This window comes from Cygnus atratus, chromosome 1, assembly GCF_013377495.2.
Source record: "Cygnus atratus isolate AKBS03 ecotype Queensland, Australia chromosome 1, CAtr_DNAZoo_HiC_assembly, whole genome shotgun sequence".
NCBI classification, from domain to species: domain Eukaryota; kingdom Metazoa; phylum Chordata; class Aves; order Anseriformes; family Anatidae; genus Cygnus; species Cygnus atratus.
Window position 1 is genome coordinate 133774728 of NC_066362.1, and position 18498 is coordinate 133793225.

An 18498-nucleotide genomic window follows, 5' to 3' on the forward strand; every position below is an offset into this window, starting at 1 on the left:
GTTATAATGTGCTGGGTGATTTATGAAAAACTGAGTGCTTTCCCAAAATTACATGGTGTCAAAAGGTCTACCATGTGACAGATGGAACAAGTACATATAAAATGGAAAAAAAAAAAAAAAAAAAAAAAGAAAAAGCTGGGCTTCAGCTGAAACAGCAGTTGATGATTTTTTGCTGTCATTAGAATCTTCAGAATGGGTGGCTAAAATGCAAGCACTGGTAAACTGCATACATACCAGACCTGACTGCATTACATGTATATGATATATATTGCCTTATTGGAAGTAGATTTAACATGAATTACAAATACGTCTAAGAAAACCTGCAACTTCAGAAAATCTACTTCTGAATGAGATTTTTAATCATATTCAATCATATCATATCATCATATCATATCATATCTTTGTTTCTCACACAACTTAATTGAAGATACAGGTTTTGTGTGTACAGGAGTTTCATCTCCTGCTTCTCACATTCAACTGATTAGCACTCTCTTTACTAATCCTTTACTTTAATCAACAAAATAAAAACGTTTTTTACTGTAATTTCAATTGGATTATTTCAATTTTCAGTTAGCATATATAACAACAGTGGTTCTAGATTATTTCTATAGAAAATTTGTATGCTGGCTGTATCAAGAAGACACAAGCAAACCAGTGAACAGAACATAAACCAAACCTATGTATACTAACATGTCTTAAGTACTTTAACAAGCATTAAGCACATTCTTTCTTATTTACAATTATGGATTGAGATTTACTTGGAACCTTGAATTTTGAGGGCTATAAGGGCTAGAAGAGTAAAAGGAAGTCATAAAATTATTAACTTAGCTAAATATAAAGTCCACTTCCCACCACCCCAAGTAATATGATTAGACAGCTTGTAAGACCAAAGGACACTACATTTTTTGTTCAACATTATTAACTTCATGGATAAAAGAAAAATAAATAATATCTATGTTAATAAAACTTAATTCCTAAAAATTCTTAAAAATTTAATACTGGAATACCTGAAGATATTTAGCAATAAAATGTAAGTTTTTCTAAAATAAATAATTTTTAAAAGAGTCTTTTATATCCATACAAAAGGCCTGAGTTTATCCTGAGTTCATTCAAATCAGCAAAACATACCCTTTGCCTTACACGGGAGAGGCACAGTGTCAAATGACCAACCATTATACAGAATTATAAAACAGAATTTAAATAATTTTATTTACATTTAATATTATAAATACAGAGTTTAAAGGTTTTTAATATCGCATCATAGCATTAATGTATCTGTGACATATTCACACTTCATATACAAACTCAAAGTCAAGTATATTGTTCCTTTTCAGTCCATCTTGAAAACACAGTTCCTAATAAAGACAAATCAAAAAACATATGGTTAAAGTGGTGACATAACATTATGTATTTAGTAGCCATATTTCATTTCTAAACTAAACTAACGTATAAATTGTGCTTGTTCATAATTCACTCTGTTATTTAACCTTTTACTTTACAGAAGGCTACTTGCTACAGGAGTAAGCACAACATAATGAGACATGGGTTGCAAACATAGCTTAGTGTCATTTTTTAAAGTCAGAAAACAGATATATTGCCCAAGGAGAGGCGCGGGGAAAACTATCATGCTTATTTCATCTTTGTCCCATAAATGCAGACATGTGTCGACATGGGGGGGTGTGGGGAGGGGTGCGCTATGTGCTTATATGCGTGTATACACCTCAAAAGTCTGTTGTGAAAGAACATTAAATAAAAATTAAAGTTTATTCTTTACAAAATTTTTTAATGAGTAAATGCAAGTTCTTTTCCATGGTAAGTAACTATTTTCAGTTATTTTCTCACTTAATTTAAGAGTATGGTATGTGGTATAATATAAACCAGGACTATTTTTTGACAAATTTCGTGTCTGGGATTGACTCAACTGTGTTTTTCCTGTGTTTTCAGTTTGCTTTTTTGAATATCTTTTTTGTTCATTTGGGAAGAAAAATTAAAATTTAAGGAGTTCTATATGGTTTGCCTTAGTCCATTCAAGTTGTGTAAGACTCAATGCCAATTTTACTTGAATTGCGTCTGTTTAAAATTCAGGTTGTGGCTAATTGTTAATGAATCTTCATGAGCATGAATAACATGTGGCCATCGAAGACAGTGACTGAAGCCATTATTTCTTCAAAGTGACAGAAATCAATTGCATTTCTTATGTAGAAACCATACTTAGTGATTTTTTTAATATATTTTTTTTGGTTTATATTATTCTTTTTTAATAGCACATTAATTTTGTGTTTTTTTTGCAGCAATCACTTTTAACTGAAGTAACTGCATTGTCACAGAATATAATACATTTTTTCAAATATTTTCAATTTGTTCTTCTTGACATTTTATGTTTATGTGCAGTTTGCATCCTTTTTATTTTTCAATTTCAAATGTAACAGATTTTGACATTTTTGTTACATTTTTCTTTTTTTTTTTAACTAACATTTTTCTAATTATTTTTATTTTTGAGAACCTGCTGTTTTTGAATTCTCTTTTTTTCCCTTTATTCTCCTCCTCAATATGAACCCAGGAGCCAACACAAAGAAAAGCGCAGATGATATAACCAGTAATGATCGTGGTGAAGATGAAGGTATTTTTTGTTTTTTTTTCAAAACTCAACCCTGATGCATGAACATAAACTTTTTTATTATTATTTTTTATTTTAATAATATTAATTATTATTGTTATTGTTGTTACTGTTATTTCAACATGATTTTTAGTCACTTGCAGAAGCACACTTCAGTGTTCTTCATTTTCTTCTTTAAAAATTACTTTGTTTTCCTTTTTAAATTCCAATTTAACATATGACTGTAATTCCCCTGTAAAATAAGTGTAAAGGTTATTCCTAAATTTGTGTGAAGTGAGTAATAAATATTATTTAAAAATATGTACTGTCATTGTCCCCCTCCACCGTTCTTTCTTAGGTGAGAAAATGGAATTTGAAAACATGCATGTGTTCTTTTCTCTCTTACACATTTTGTAAATTCACGTGCTTGAAAATCATGAAAAGACCTCACATGAACCCTTTCTTTCATTTCCATCATTTCTCCCGTGCACATACTGTACATTGGATGCTGTTGCATCATGGTTCATCTTTGATATTTTATTTTATTTTATTTTATTTTATTTTATTTTATTTTATTTTATTTTAATTCTCACAGGATGTGATTTACTTATTTGTAGGACATAAAAGTAAAAGCAGCTTTTTTTTTCCTTTTTTTTTTTTTTCCCCTGTAATCAGCTAGCCTCTGAGATACATTCATTCTGACTATGAGCAGATTCCCACTGAAATCAATTATAATCTTTGTCATTGACGTCTTTCAGTCTTGGATTGGATTCCCTGAAAGGAAATGTTAAAGTTCATAATGAAGTACCCCCCAAAAAAGTTTTACAAGGAAATACTTTTTTCTTGCCTTGGCACAGCAAAGGCAGGATACACTAAACTAGAAAGAAGTCAAGAAATCCTCTATTCTCACCCTTCCTTTTCATTAAAGTTACACTGTCATTTTATTTCACTCTTTGTACTTACCAAATTAAGAAAAAATATTTTCAAATTAAATGAGCAGATAGCAGCCTTGGGAAGTTTATTGTTCTGGATTCGGAGTAATCCATCTATTATTCCTCTCCTGCTTGGCCATTCCAAAGTGCCTTTATATTTTTCTTCAATTTGACATCAGTTCAAGTACATTTGGAACGTTTACCCTCTTGGTTCCCCTTAGAACCACACGTATTGTGTTGAGATTATTTTTTAATCTCCTTTTTTTCTTGGCAGTTCAGCTCAATTCTAGCTATTCTATCCATATATAAAATACCATAATAAAAATCTCTGGTCTTCAATTCAGACTTGTTACCCTCTACTGTACAATCTTCATTGCTGAATTACACTCTTTCTTATAATATAGAAATGCTCTGCAGAACAGAGCAAAGTTACTCCATTATTCTCTGACTTTCTTCCTATTTCTGTTCAATATATGCTTTTTTATAAATGACAGTATCATTATTTGCTATAATAATTTCTGCAGCTAATTTTTAAGCTAAAGATAAATAGCAAGTGAAAATAAAATTGCTCTAAAAACATTAGATGTTTAATGATGAACACATTTTTCAGATTTTTTCAAACTTTATAAAAAGTTAGGATTTTTTGATCAACAAGGACATCCAGTTTAGATCTAAACACATGAAACATGAAGCTTATTTCCTTTATATTGAGGCTAATCATGTTCCCACTGAAGGAGAAGAGGAAATCTCCCATTGAATTCAGTAGTGAAAGATTCAACTCTGAGTAAGAACTATGTAATAAGAAAAGATTAAATACAACAAATCATGCCATGAGACTTTGGGGAGAGAAAGTGAAGGTTACTCTGTAACACAAATAATTGTTTTAAATAATCATTGCTTTCATTTACTGAGAGCTTAACTTAAAATTCATAGAAGAGACACTTTTTCATGTACTTTTCTGTGAATGTTACAAATAGAAAAATACATGTACTAAAATGTACTTCATTGCTTTACATGACCTGTTTAATAGTAGCATTACTTTTGCAGTTAAAATAATTACAAAGCTTTTTGTTCTCCTGCTCAAGTACAACATATAAAATATTACATGCAGAGTATGTATCTATTTACGACAAGGTGGAGTCTATAACAAGCCTTAGATTCTTATGTCTAGGTAGATGTACATTGGAAATCAACCATATTTTCTTTGCACTCAACTGATGATTTTTTACATTTAGGATTGTGCATCCACATGAGGAAATTAATAATTGGCTGTATAAATATGACCAGCCCTAATTTACCTTTAAGTATGTTCAAATTAATTCCACATATACAAAATATTACATATGTAGTGCCTCATTTCTGTTTACATTTTTGTTAGCTTAGAGTAATTCCTAACAAACCAGAGGGAGGTATGAGTCTTAGAAGGCTTTCAAAGCTACATTCCTCACATCTATGTATTTAGCTCACCTTTTTCTTCCTCCACTTCGTTTTTTCACTGCTCAGCATATGCCTATCCTACCCGGAAGGGAATTGAGTTTTTGTTTGTTTGTTTGTTTAATCCTGACTGAATGACCAGAGACACTGATTTCTCTAACAAGTTGTACTATATGATTGAAAGAAGTGCCACTACTCCACATGCAGATATGCTAAATTATTTGTAAAGGTGTACAGTTAATTCTAACAGCTGCTTGATGAAATGCCTTCTGTTTTTTAAGGGACCTTAGACCCTGCTCCCACTGTTTCTGTAGAGCATAAGTTCCTAATTTAGTTAGTCTGATCTCTGGAATCAGGAGCCTACATTTTTTATTATTAGAGGAAGAGATAAGAATATAGTCCTAAATATACTCCAAATCATTGGTTAGTGCATCTTTATGACTCACTCTAAAGTATAAAAATATTGCTATCAATTTCATTTAACTTATTTTAGAGAGATCCGTTTATCTGTATCACAGTAGTAAATAGGTTTCCTGTGTGGACAAAAGATTAGCTATATAATTCAGGGTCATAAATTTAATGATTTTCTTTAATGCTTAGCTGCTACAATGTGGTAAACCACGACATAGAAGACAGTGATTGATTTACATACCAAAAAAAAATAAAAATCTGGGCTATAAACTCAGTTAAATTCTCTGTGTTTTTTAACTCCTGGGCTATTTAAAAAGAATGAACAGTTTGCTATGTTTACTTTCATCAGAACAATTTGATTTTTTGATATTATCTGATACTGAACTATTGGATATATAATTTCAACAAATGTATCTCAGTGAGGAATAGGAAAGTATGGATCATTTTTGTAATTTTGTTATTATTTATGTATCAGTATTTCTAAATTGGAACATATTTGACTTGGAATATTTTAAAAAATTACAAGATTATTCCGCCTTTTTTTTTTTTTTTTCTGTTTAGGCATTTCAGCGTTTACATCTGAATTAATTTCTTGTAATATTAAAGACTTCTAAGGGCATTCTGAAAATCTTTAATAGAAAATAGTATTTGAAGTAACAAAGAGAAATATTCAAAATATAAACATTAGGCTTATAGGAACTGTGTAAGGTAGCTGTTTTAAGTGGTGATAATGACATGGAAAACATGAGAAACAGCTAAGAATAGTTTTAGCAGTTTTATAAATTGCTAACGCTATATTTCATTATTTTTTATTACTTTATTATGTTTTCCTTACTTGAATTTTTTCAGACATTCATGATCAGAACAGCAAGAAACCAGTTATGGTCTATATCCATGGTGGATCTTACATGGAGGGTACTGGCAACATGATTGATGGGAGCATTCTTGCAAGTTATGGAAATGTCATTGTTGTCACCCTCAATTACAGGCTGGGGGTTTTAGGTAAGTGGCACTTTTCTTCATCACCATATATATATATTGAAGTAGTTAGATGGTATTTCCATTAAATAGCCAGTCAGATAGAGATATTTGATTGTTTATTAGATCTACTGATCAATCATAAATCCTCGAACCATTATTTATTTATTTATTTATTTATTTATTTATAAACAGAACATTCTTGCTAGTGGATAGTTTGACTGCATTATATTCATTTCGAATTTTGTTTAGTATTTTCTGGGGACCAAGCTACATCAGACCAAGCTGTCTTCTTGGCTGTTTTCACCTTAAACAAAAATTACTGGACTTTTGTAATGAAGTTAGTGCTGGTTTCTCTTCAATTTATCGTATCATATATGCTCTTTGTTCAGTATTCAACAACTTTTAGGAAATTGTACCTATTTATCATTGAGATATCCTCAATTCCTCATAAAAAGGAGAAAATTAATCAAGAATGAATATTTATCTGTTTCAAAACAGTTGCTAATACTTAGGAAGAAGGATGTTACTATTTATCTGTATTTGTAATTTTTGTAGGCATATTTGTTTGTTTTAGGGCAGCTAATACAGAAAGAAAAAAAAAAAAGAGGCTTTATAAACTGATGACATTTGTGTTACAGGTAAAATGGAGTCAAGGGGTTTCAAGGAGTGATGTAGAATTATCTTCCTAAATATAAGGAACATTATAAACATGAATTATACTGTTAAAATGAATTAACACTTCCGTCTTTCAAACATTTAATTAATACTTCTCCGTTTCAAACTTTTTCCTTCTGTCAGCATTATCAGGAATAACAGAATATCCTTAGATCCATGATGTACTGGGTGTGGCTGGGATGGAGTTAACTTTCCCTGCAGCAGCCCATACAGTGCTGTGTTCTGCACTTGTAGCTAGAACAGCATTGGTATCAATGTGGTATACCACATGACGGGAGATGAAAAATCTTATCTGCTTTCTCCGTGATTCCATCTCCTGGATAAACAACAATATAAAAGCAGGTTTTCTCCAAATGAAGCTTTATTTAATGTGGCTTCATTTCTTTATTTCTTTTCCATAGAAAACTAAGCTAAAATTTTGCTCATCATGGCAGACTTTAGATCTATTTTTTTGTTGCTTGTATGCTTATATTTCCAGCATTTTAGGAAGCAATTTATTTGTGCATTTTTGATTTACAAAGATTTTAAATCTATTCTTGATAGCAAAGTTGATCTATGTTCTTGTTATGTACTATTTTGGAACAGAAGAATCTTTTTTGTTGAGTTATTAAGCAATGTTCTATCTCATCACAGCACTGAGATTATTTTTGTTCCTGAATTTGACTCTTGTTCAAATACAAAAGAACTTTTTTTTTTTTTTCAAAGTTAGAGGCAGATTTATACATAAAGCAAGGAAGATAAAAGTATATTTTGTTGTACTTATACCTGCAGTCATGGTACTCAGAAACACAACCAAAAGAAGGAAAAAAAAAAAATGGGGAGGGAAAAAAAAAAAGACACTTGACAGGTTTTTTATGTACATGTATATAAGCTTCAACAAAACATTTTTTGTTGTTTTTGTTTGTTTGTTTGTTTGATAAATAAAAGTGTATGCCCAAGGATCTTGGTGGTAGCAATCTATCACCAAAAAAGTTTATTGAAACACTCTATTTAAAGTTTTTTATATAGATATATATATTTTTTTAACTAAAATTATTCAAGGATACGGATGTTGCTTGAGATGTTTGATTGTCCAGCTTTTACTTACCCATCTAAAGGAAATAGAAGTTTGCAATATTTTCTTTTATGAATTCCTATTTTATAAGGAAAAAAAATATATATATATAAAGTAAAAACAACAAGAAAAAAAAATAAAGTAAATAAGCATATGGAAGACAAGCATGTTTATTCATTTAAAAAAAAAAAAGTTGTATAATTATTGCCAAATATCATTTTGAGATTGGCAGTATTTGTATCCTGTTCTTCTAGCACAAGTTTATCTTCTTTAGGAGGAAATTCTCACTCAGAGAGTGGTGAGGCACTGGAACAGGTTTCCCAGAGATGTTGTGGATGCCTCATCTCTGAAAGTGTTCAAGACCAGGTTAGATGAGGCCTTGAGCAACCTGATGCCAGGGTGGCATCCCTGCCTATGTCACAGGGGTTGGAACTACATCGTATTTAAGGTCTCTTCCAACCCGAACCATTCTATGATTCTATGACTCTATGACTGTGATTCTTTATGAAATATATGTTTATTTATGTAAGTTTGTTTCAAACCCTTTTCATTTGTGATTTGTACATAGAAGTACACATACAAACATGACAAAAATGACAGGACTCGGTAATTCTATTGCTATTATCACATCCTGTGACAGGGGAATACACACTGCATTGGTCAGACATCATAATGAGTTACTGAAGCCCCTATATATGTATTTTTCCTTTGGAAAAATTGCACCTGAATGTACCCAGCTATTATTATTATTATCATAAATGTTAGTTCTATAATTTAGGTATATTTAGTAGTTTTCCTTTCAGTCTATATTGTGTCATTAACAACAGCAAATAGAAAATCTATGTAGATGATCACTGTACAATATTAGCCAGACAAATTTCAGCTTGAGGTCCTGGGAATTTATCTGTAACAGAAAACCAGAGAACAAATTGTTAACAGTGTTTGCACATGTTTAAGAAACTGGTATTTTGAAAATGCATCTTCGTAGATGAGGGGAAATTTAAATCATTAGGGACCATTTGCTTTACCTGACTGTTCTTCACTGGCACAAGGTGTTTGGCCTCTAGAAATACATATATAGTTATGATTTTTTTGTCAACATAATAGAATATAAACTATACTTGCTTCTTTTACTACAGGATATAATATGATCGTTAATTATATATAATTAAATATATGATGCATATATATTTAATGTATAATATTTATTATAATATTATATTATTTAATAATTAATCTGTGATCATCTTATAAGTTATTGAAAGTCTTTGAAAGATCTGTGTTTAATAACAGATGGCACTCCATTATTCAAGTTTTAAAACTAAATATTATCAGGCACCACCATGACAAGATTTCCCTATCTTTGTGGAGATAATACTTTATAGATTAAAGTCTGGTTGTCTATTGGCTATAACTGAGATACTGAAACTTCTAGTCTTAAGTTATAACCAGAAAGCAGGCATCCCAGGAAGAAAAGGAAGACTTTAATTGCAGTAGCTGAGACATGGTGATCTATAAATAATTATAACTGGCTGAGAGAGACAAATATCTTCATTTCTATCTTTTCTTATTGCATCTGACTAAAGCATAAGCCTTTGGACTGTGCTCTGAGTAATATTTATTTGTATCTCCAAAATACATAAGAGATGCTGTTCTCTCTTTTGGAGGACTGCAGAGCTGCTCTGTGAAAAAGTACCACAATTTTTTCTCTGTGTTCAAGTAGCACTATGGCAAAATAGCAGGCAGCTGGACACAGGACTTTCCAACTTTTTTATTATTCCTTTTTGGATTCCTTTGGATAAAAGTACTGCTGGTATTCTTATTGGCATTTCTAGACCCCTAAGCATGTATACAGTCGTAATATGGGTTGCAGATATTGTTTAGAAAGACATATTTTCCCTTTGAGTATATATCTCCTGGATAGGATCCTTTGGGACAATAAAATAGAAGAGGTTTAGCTTTTCCTTTTTACACAGTATATAGGCACTATGCACAATGGAGTACTGCTGTGCCACGTTTAAGTCCTTGTACAACACTTTAGGGTTTGGGGGGATCCTGACTCTGCCCAACTCAGCATCTCTCATTCCCCCTAATGCATCACCACAGTGCTGAGAGAAGACACTCTTAAAGTTAAAGGAAATTGCAAATTTTGAAATTGCAAGGCAGTGCTCCTATATTGTGATAAATTCTGCATTGTACCACACAGAAATACTAAAACCTGCTGCCCCTCCAGCCCAGAACTCATGCTTTGAGCAATGTGTAGGATGGCATTTTTTATATAAAATATTTAAGTTATTAAAAAAAAAAAAAAAAACAGTTGAATTTTCAAAAATCCCAAACTACTTAAGGACTTATTTAACTGAAAAAAAAAAAAAAAAAAAAAAAAAAAAGTAGAAATACAAAAGACTGAGATGATTGGGCAAAATAGATATCCTAATTCTAATAATGTTATAGTATTACAGAAGAAGGATGGTTAGAACAACTTGACTCACTTGTTCTGGATATTGCTTAATTCTTTATTGTTCAAATTCTTAGTCTTAATGGGTATGCTCTATATATTTACAACCTAGCTATCAATATTGTGATAGCATCTTTTACAAGGTTAAGTAACAGACAAAAACACAGAAGGGGAACTTTTTGTTCCCCTAGCAAAACTATTGTTTTGCTGTGGCGTGACCTGAATTGTTTGTCTCTTGGGGACACTTGAATATGCTGAGCCCCAGTTTAGCTTGTGTAACAGTAGAAACAAAATCTGGAAAAATAGGAGTGAGAATTCTGGAAAGAAAGCCACAAATCTAGCCTCCCTTCTTCCCCCACCTCCACATCCCCCAAACCAACCAACCAACCAACTAAAACAAAAAATCACAAGACAAAACTAAAACCAAACCAAGCCAACCATCCAACCAAACAACAGCAAAATGCAAAGCCCCAATGCCCCAGAATTATTTTTGCAGTTAAATTCAGATGCAGTGTTATAAACATGGAAGAAATAATCTTCAGCAATCTTCAGAAAAAAATAACATTCAAATATGAACTTGATGTTCTTGTGTGAGCTATTACAGCCAAAACCTGAGATGAATTCTAGAAATATGAATCATATTTTGTAAGCCAGAATTAAATGAAACATCTAATGTAGTAAATGAGACACGCTCAGAGTTCAAAATTATAAAATTTATTTAGCATTATGGACACCATTTAGAATTTAACATTTTCTTCCTCTTAGAATTCCAAATCACGCTGATAAGAATAGACTTTCTCTTATCTCTCCTTCTTTTATGGCAATAAACATACATTTTAAGTACTCTGTCTTGAAAGACTGGGCTACCTTTTAACAGAAATTATATCCACATGTAATTAGAGTTCTCTATAAATATTAGGCAATGTAATATAAATCAGAATTTATTTTACAATGAGTCTCTCTCCTTACGCAAGTTACAGAGAACTTTAGCTTTCTTTACTTCACTAAGTGTTTGGTTTGAAGGTTAGAACATTAATACACTGAAACAGTGTACATTGTAAATGAACTGCTTAGGTTTCGACTGACCAGAGGCACATCTGTGAACTGCAAAGTGTGATGTAAAATGTTACGTAGGTTACAGATTCTTTAAAAAGTCACTATAGTTTAAGTAAGCAGAATATGGGACAATTTAACTTACTGAAACAGAGAGGTTAATGAGTCAGTGACTACTCAGGTAAACCTTGAATAAAGCACCAGTTTCCTCATAGCAGTTTAGAAGTTTTTCCAGGTAACATGAATGAAGTAAGCAGTTATAAACTGTTAATATGTCTAACCTTCAAGGTAACATTTTAATTAGTACCTTTACATATTGTTAGTTTGTGAAAAATACATGTTGGAAGCTGTACAGAGGTAATCATAGGAAGTAAGTAGTATATGACCTAACTTTTCACCTAGAACAGAACTGACTTCTTTCATATTCGCAGTGTTTGTACAGTATTATACAATACATCAAGACTTATCTTCACCAGTGTAGTTGTTGAGCAAAGTGACTCCTTTATGTGTGTATTTTTGTTTAGTTTTGGTTTTGTTTGCCTTTTTTTTTTTTTTTTTTTTTTTAATTCAGACATGCAGATCTGTTCTTTTTGTGCCTCCAGGCCGCCCTTCTTTATCTCCAGTGTGTGCCCACTAGTACAAGAAACTTAAAGGTGATCTGCTGGTATAAAGCACCAGAGGTAAATTAGTACTCATGGGAATGACCCTGGAGCTGAAGCATGCTAAGTAAATCACAGTTCAGTGCTTACACAAGAAAGGAGTTTTGTTTAAACTCAATTTAACTTATAATGATTGTTTACATTGTTAATGCCAATGTACACATCACTACATTGTGTCGCCTACATCTTTCAGCTTCATGCACATTATTCCCTGGTTATTTTGGTCCCTGGCCTCTCTTGTTAGTTGTCCAAAAACTGTGTCAGCTAATGTGTTACCACAGTGTTTTTCTGCTTTAGTAAAACTCTAGTTCCCATCAATGATGGATAAATATTATTTCTGTTGGTACCAACACATTTTTTGTGTACATCAGAATTATAATCTTTGATATTTATTTATTTATTTGTTGATTTAAAATCTTATTTTGTTCTACTATTTAAAATCTATTGTTAGGTCACAAAATTGGATTTTCACAAATGCAGCTGAGAAATCACCTCCATATCCCATTGTTTTTAGACTGTCATGCCACTACATCTTCTGCTTCAACCATGAGACGCGACAAGTATATAAGTTACAGTATCGACAGAAGTTATATGTACACTAATTGAGTTTCTAACATTAGATATACTCCTTTCATAGAGAGACTGCACAGTAGCACTATGGTTATGTCTTATAATCACAACAGCTCTTAATAGCTTGTTCCGCTCTCATGTGAATTACTTCTTTAGCACCTGAAATCATCTGACAATTTAAAACTCTTGACAAGATTAGGTAACTAATTCAGTAGTCAGGGGCACATTCTTAGAAATGTGACTGTTAAAACTGGAGTTTAGCAATTTTCAATGAAAGTTCCTGTTACCCAAGTGCAATGTGATCTACCTCTTCCAGGCTTGATGGATTAACCCAGCTGATTGAACTAGTCAAGTACACTCTCATAAAATATTTTTTTAAATCATAAACTATATTGCCAAATGGAGCAAAAAAGTAAAAGATGCTGTAAAAAAAATAAAAATAAAAAGTTTAAAAAGATGAATTTCAGGTAATTCTCTGAGTAGCAGTCATCATTTGAGCATTTCTAGCAACATCAAGGTAAGTGCTGCTCTATCTAGATTAATATAAACACATTTATGATTTGAAAATTGACTATGAATTTTTTTTTCTTAGTGTATATCTATTTAGTTATTATTATATAATATGTATATATATATAAATTATATATATATATACATATATATATTTCCCCACAGATTTTTTTCCCCTGCAGGTACCTTTCTTATAGACTGAACTATATTTAAATGTTTCAATTTAATAGTATTATAAAGATTCTGGCTGATCAAAAGAAAATCAGGGGAAAACCTTCATTTTATATGAAGTCTTCCACTGTTTGCAGGGTTTTGCAATGTTTATACATAAATTAAAAGAAAAAATTTGAAGTGTTACTCAGTCTCACCACCCCCTGTAACAAGCCACTATGCTTTTCTGAGGAGGCAGGGTAGCAGTGTGCTCCCCTGTCATAGAGTTGTGGTCCCCTGGTCATAGAGTTAAAGTTGCATGCTTTCACCAACCAGTGAGATGTACTCTTGGAAGGATAACACAAAACAAACACATTTTTGCTTTAATTATTTCAGACCTTCTTGTCATTCCTTGTAATCACAAATTGATGGGCACAGAAAAACTGAAATATTTTAACTGCTTACAGTAACATATAAAAAAAAAAAAAAAAAAGCTCCCTGTGTGTTTTTGGAGCTTCTGTTTCAGAACTGACAATGAAGTTTTTCCTTGAATAGTTCCTAAGGCGTATACAAGGAATCTGAGGGTATTAAATGAATAAAGCTTAGGTGATGGATGTTAAGTGAGTTATTCAGTAGATATCTTCAGGTAAAGGTTAGCAGTTGACAAAAGTCATCAATTTTCATCTTTTCATTTCTGCCTTCTAAATGTTTTCCATTTAGGGAATTGAAAAAAATGTGTTCTTTTGGCATTCATTAGTCCCAGGTCTCCTATGGTAACACTGGTTCACTTAGAGCTTAGATTGATTAGAAAAATATAATGATGTAAGATGTAATAAAATTACAGTAGGAAAAGTGGGAGGACTTATAATAACAACAAAAAAAATGGTTTCAGAGTTTTCTATTTTTATTTGTTTCTTGTTTCCCAAGCCATCTGTGGATTGTATTATATATTTGCCTAAAACTAAGTACCCCCTTCGGGATCTGGGAAAGGGTAAAATAAACACATATAGCCTTTATCAAAATTTAAGAGAAGAGACTAAAACCAGAGGGAACACAGTTTTCTTCATTGATATAACATTAGGTTACATAAAATCAGATCTTGTATGTTTAAAAAAATCAAATCTCTCCAAGTAGGTTGCATAGGTCTGTGTCTTCATTTTCTAGAAATGTTAAAGCAATTTTTAACATTTACTTATGTGATTCTATGTTTGATATACTATCAACAATATATATTTTTTCACTTTCAGTTGTGCTCCATTTATAACAAATAACATTTGATTGTAAATATTTGTGCTCTGTGAAAATGATGTTCCTATGTTTGAATAGCAAGTAGTTACCTAATTGCCTACAAATCTCATCCATAGCTAATTGAGTTTCTATGAAAATACTTTGGCAATTACATGGTTGAGAGCCTCTGGTTAAGGATTAAGGGACAAGCAAATAAAGCAGATGTCATTGTGGCAGTCTACTGTAGGCCGAGCCAGGATGATAACACCAATGAATTATTCTTTAAGGAACTAAGAGATACCTCTAGATCAGGCAGCCTTGTCCCTATAGGGCACTTCAATTTGCCAGACATAAACTGGGAATACCACACAGTTGATACAAACATGTTCAGTAGATTCATAAAACAACTTGATGATAACTTCTTGGTACATACACTAAGGGAGCTGACCAGAAAAAGTGACCTCCTAGATTTGCTACTTGTAAACAGAGAGTGTCTTGTGGGTTAAGTGGCAATTGGTGGCCATCTTGGTCATAATGACCATGAAGTAGTTGAGTTTAAAATGTTTGGTGATAAGGGGAAAACTGCTACCGAAATGGGGGAGAACAGACTTCAGACTGCTCAGGGAACTAGTTAGTGAGGTCTCCTGGGAATCTGCTTTGAAAGACATTGAGGTCCATCAGTGCTGGTCATTTTTTAAGTACCACCTCCTAAGAGTGCAGGAACAGGCAATTCCAAAATGGTGGAAGTCAAGCACTCAGAGCAGAAGGCTGGCTTGACTGGACAGGAGTCTTCTAGAGCTTAGGTCAACAAAGAAAGTGTACGGCCAGTGGAAGCGAGGTCAAGTGACATATGATGACTGCAGAGATGCTGTTTGGCATTGTAGGGAGAAAATTTGTGTGGCCAAAGTTCAGATAAAGTTGAAGCTGGCCAGTACTGTGGGGGACAATAAAAAGAGCTTTTAAAAATATGTTAACAGCAAAAGGAGGACCTGAGATAACACTGGTCTATTAATTGATGAGGATGGTCACCTCAAATATAGGGACATACTCAAAATAGAGATGTTTACTGCTTTCTTTCCCTCTGTCTTCAACACCGACGATGGACCCGCAGAATTTGCTGCTCCAGCAAGATGTATATAAGTCTATGGAACTCAATGAGATTCATCCCAGGGTGCTCAAAGAGCTGGTTGATGTCATCATGAGATGACATCATCTCAATTATGTTTCTATGGTCTTGGGAATCTGGAGTGGCCACAGTCAACTGAAAGCTGGAAAATGTTGTTCCATTTTTCAAGAAGAACAAGAAAGAAGACATTGGTAATTACAGCCATATCAGTCTCACTTCAGTGCCTGATAAAATTACGGAGAAGAAAGTTCTGGGAATTATTGAAAAACACCTGAAAGGGAATGCAGACATTGGTCACAGACAGCACACATTCTTGGTTAACGAATTTAATATTCTTTTAGTTCAGCTAGTTGACCAAGGGAAGCCAGCTGATGTAATCTTTTGGATTTCAGCCTAGCTTCTGATACTTTTTCTTATAGTATCCTTCTGGGCAAAATGTCCAGCACACAGCAAGACAAAAGCATTATGTGATGAGTGAACAATTGGATGATGGGTGGAGCTCAAAGGGTTATAATAAATGGTAATTTAATGGTGATAAATGGTGAACCCTACTAATGACTAGCCACCATCAGACTGGTGGCTAGTCATTAGTAGGGTTCCTCAGGTCTCCATTTTAGGGTCAGTTCTCTTTAATGTTTTCATAAACAACTTGGGTGCAGGACATGGAGACATACTAAATAAGTTTATGATCAACACTAAATTGGGACAAGCTGTTAACTCTGTTGAAGAGAGAGAAGGCTTGCAGAGAGATCTTGACAAGTCAGAAAACTCGGCAATCACAAACAACATGTAAGTTTAACAGCAAGTGTCTGATTCAGCACGTGAGATGGAGCAATCCTGGATATATGTAGTGTCTGGGGGACAAGAGTCTGGAGAACAGCCATGCGGAAATGGATTTGAGGATTTTGGTTGACAGCAAGTTGACAGTCAACAGTATTCCTTGGCAGCCAGGAGGCCCAACTGTATCCTGGGATGCATCAAGCACAGCATTGCTACATGGTTGAGGGAAGTGATTGTCCTGCTCTAGTCTGTGCTGGTGCGGCCTCACCTGGAGTACTGTGTGCAGTTTCGGCCACCACAATATAAGAAGGACATAAAACTATTAGACAGTGTCTAAAGGTCACTCAAAGTGCAACAAAGATGGTGAAAAGTCTAGAGAAAGATGTATGTGGAGCAGCTGAGGTCATTTGGTTTGTTCAGCCTAGAGAAGAGGAGAGGTGAGACCTCATTGCAGCCTACAGCTTCCTCATGAGGGGTGAGAGAGGGGGAGGCACTGATCTCTTCTCTCTGGTAATCAGAAACAGGACCAGGGAATAGCATGAAGCTGCATCAGGGGAGGTTCAGGTTGAACATTAGGAAAAGGTTCTTCACTGACAGGGTGGTCAGGCACACACAGGAACATGTTCCTGAGGGAAGTGGTCATGACACCAAGCCTGCTGGAGTTAAAGAAGTATTTGGACAACACTCTCAGACATGTGGTCTAATTTTTGGGAGGTCTTGTGTGGAGCCAGGATTTAGACTGGCTGATACTTTGTGGCATCCCTGCCTATGGCAGGGGGGCTGGAGGTAGATGATCTTCCAACCCTTCCAACCCAATCCGTTCTATGATCCTTTTGGGTCCCTTCTAACTCAGGATATTCTATGATTCTGTGATTCTATGATATGTTTCAAAACAGTAGAAAGTTATAAAAGAATACATTGATTTTCACAGAAGACAGTCTAGTCCACAGCCAATACCAGATCAAGACTAACCAATCATGACAAAAATTTCAAACCCATTTACTTTCAATGAAATTTTGTTTGTCCTACTAAAACACAATCAATTACACTTTCCTTCCGTTGGGAATCTTTTAGGGAAAAACATCACCAGTAAAGCTTTATTCTGTTGGCACAGGTGACTTAGTTCAGATCACTTAGTTATTGTAATCCTTTGGAATATTTGTCTGTGAACTTCTTCATAATTTTCCTTTTATCGCTAATATTCCCCTGTTGCTTTTACAAAGGGGAAAAATAATCCTTTCTTTCTTTCTTCCTTCCTTCCTTTCTTTCTTTCTTTCTTTCTTTCTTTCTTTCTTTCTCTCTCTCTCTCTCTCTCTTTTTTTTTTTTTTTAATTTTTATCTTACTGTGGAAAACAGGAGGAATCAAACACACATTGGTTAAATACAGATACCCTAGACTCAGTTGTTTTTCAGCATAGACTTGTATTGATGAAAATACAAGGAATTCAATTCTGAATATCCTTGAATAAAGGGTAGCTTGCAGATGTTGTACTCCTAGAATAGAACAGAAAACAAGCTATGACTCATAAGGTCCTAATTTCATCTCTACTTTTCCTTTGCTCTTGAGAGGAATTACATTGCTTCATTTGAGACTTCTTAAAGAAGCAAAAGATTTCCCTTTTCTTCTAACCTGTGTTATAGGTTGATAAATGGAGCAAACCTGTTTGTTCATAGTAGAAGAGTAATAGTAAGCAAGTAAACTGCTTTTCTCTGTCCAGCCATAATGAGGATCTCTGAACATGGTTATTCAATTTACATCGTAAAGTCTCTGGGAAAGTAACTGTCTTTCTGATGGTTGGTTTATCCAATGCAAGGGCTGTCCTTGCTTGTGACTGCTGCTCCTAACTGGTAATGCCACAGAAATAATTAAAGTAAGCAGGAA

The 18498-nt window shown here is 33.4% G+C and overlaps 1 protein-coding gene across 7 annotated transcripts in view; it reads left to right on the forward strand.

Annotated features, from left to right (window-relative positions):
- NLGN4X (neuroligin 4 X-linked) overlaps positions 1-18498 on the forward strand; it is a 200535-nt gene that overhangs the window by 130111 nt on the left and 51926 nt on the right. For 6 of the 7 annotated variants that reach the window (XM_035542244.2, XM_035542247.2, XM_050716513.1 and 3 more), the window contains 2 exons: positions 2561-2620; positions 6223-6375. In XM_035542244.2, the coding sequence (XP_035398137.1) occupies positions 2561-2620; positions 6223-6375 (213 nt within the window). The remainder of the gene's footprint in view (positions 1-2560; positions 2621-6222; positions 6376-18498) is intronic. The other variant, XM_035542251.2, reaches the window with a different exon arrangement.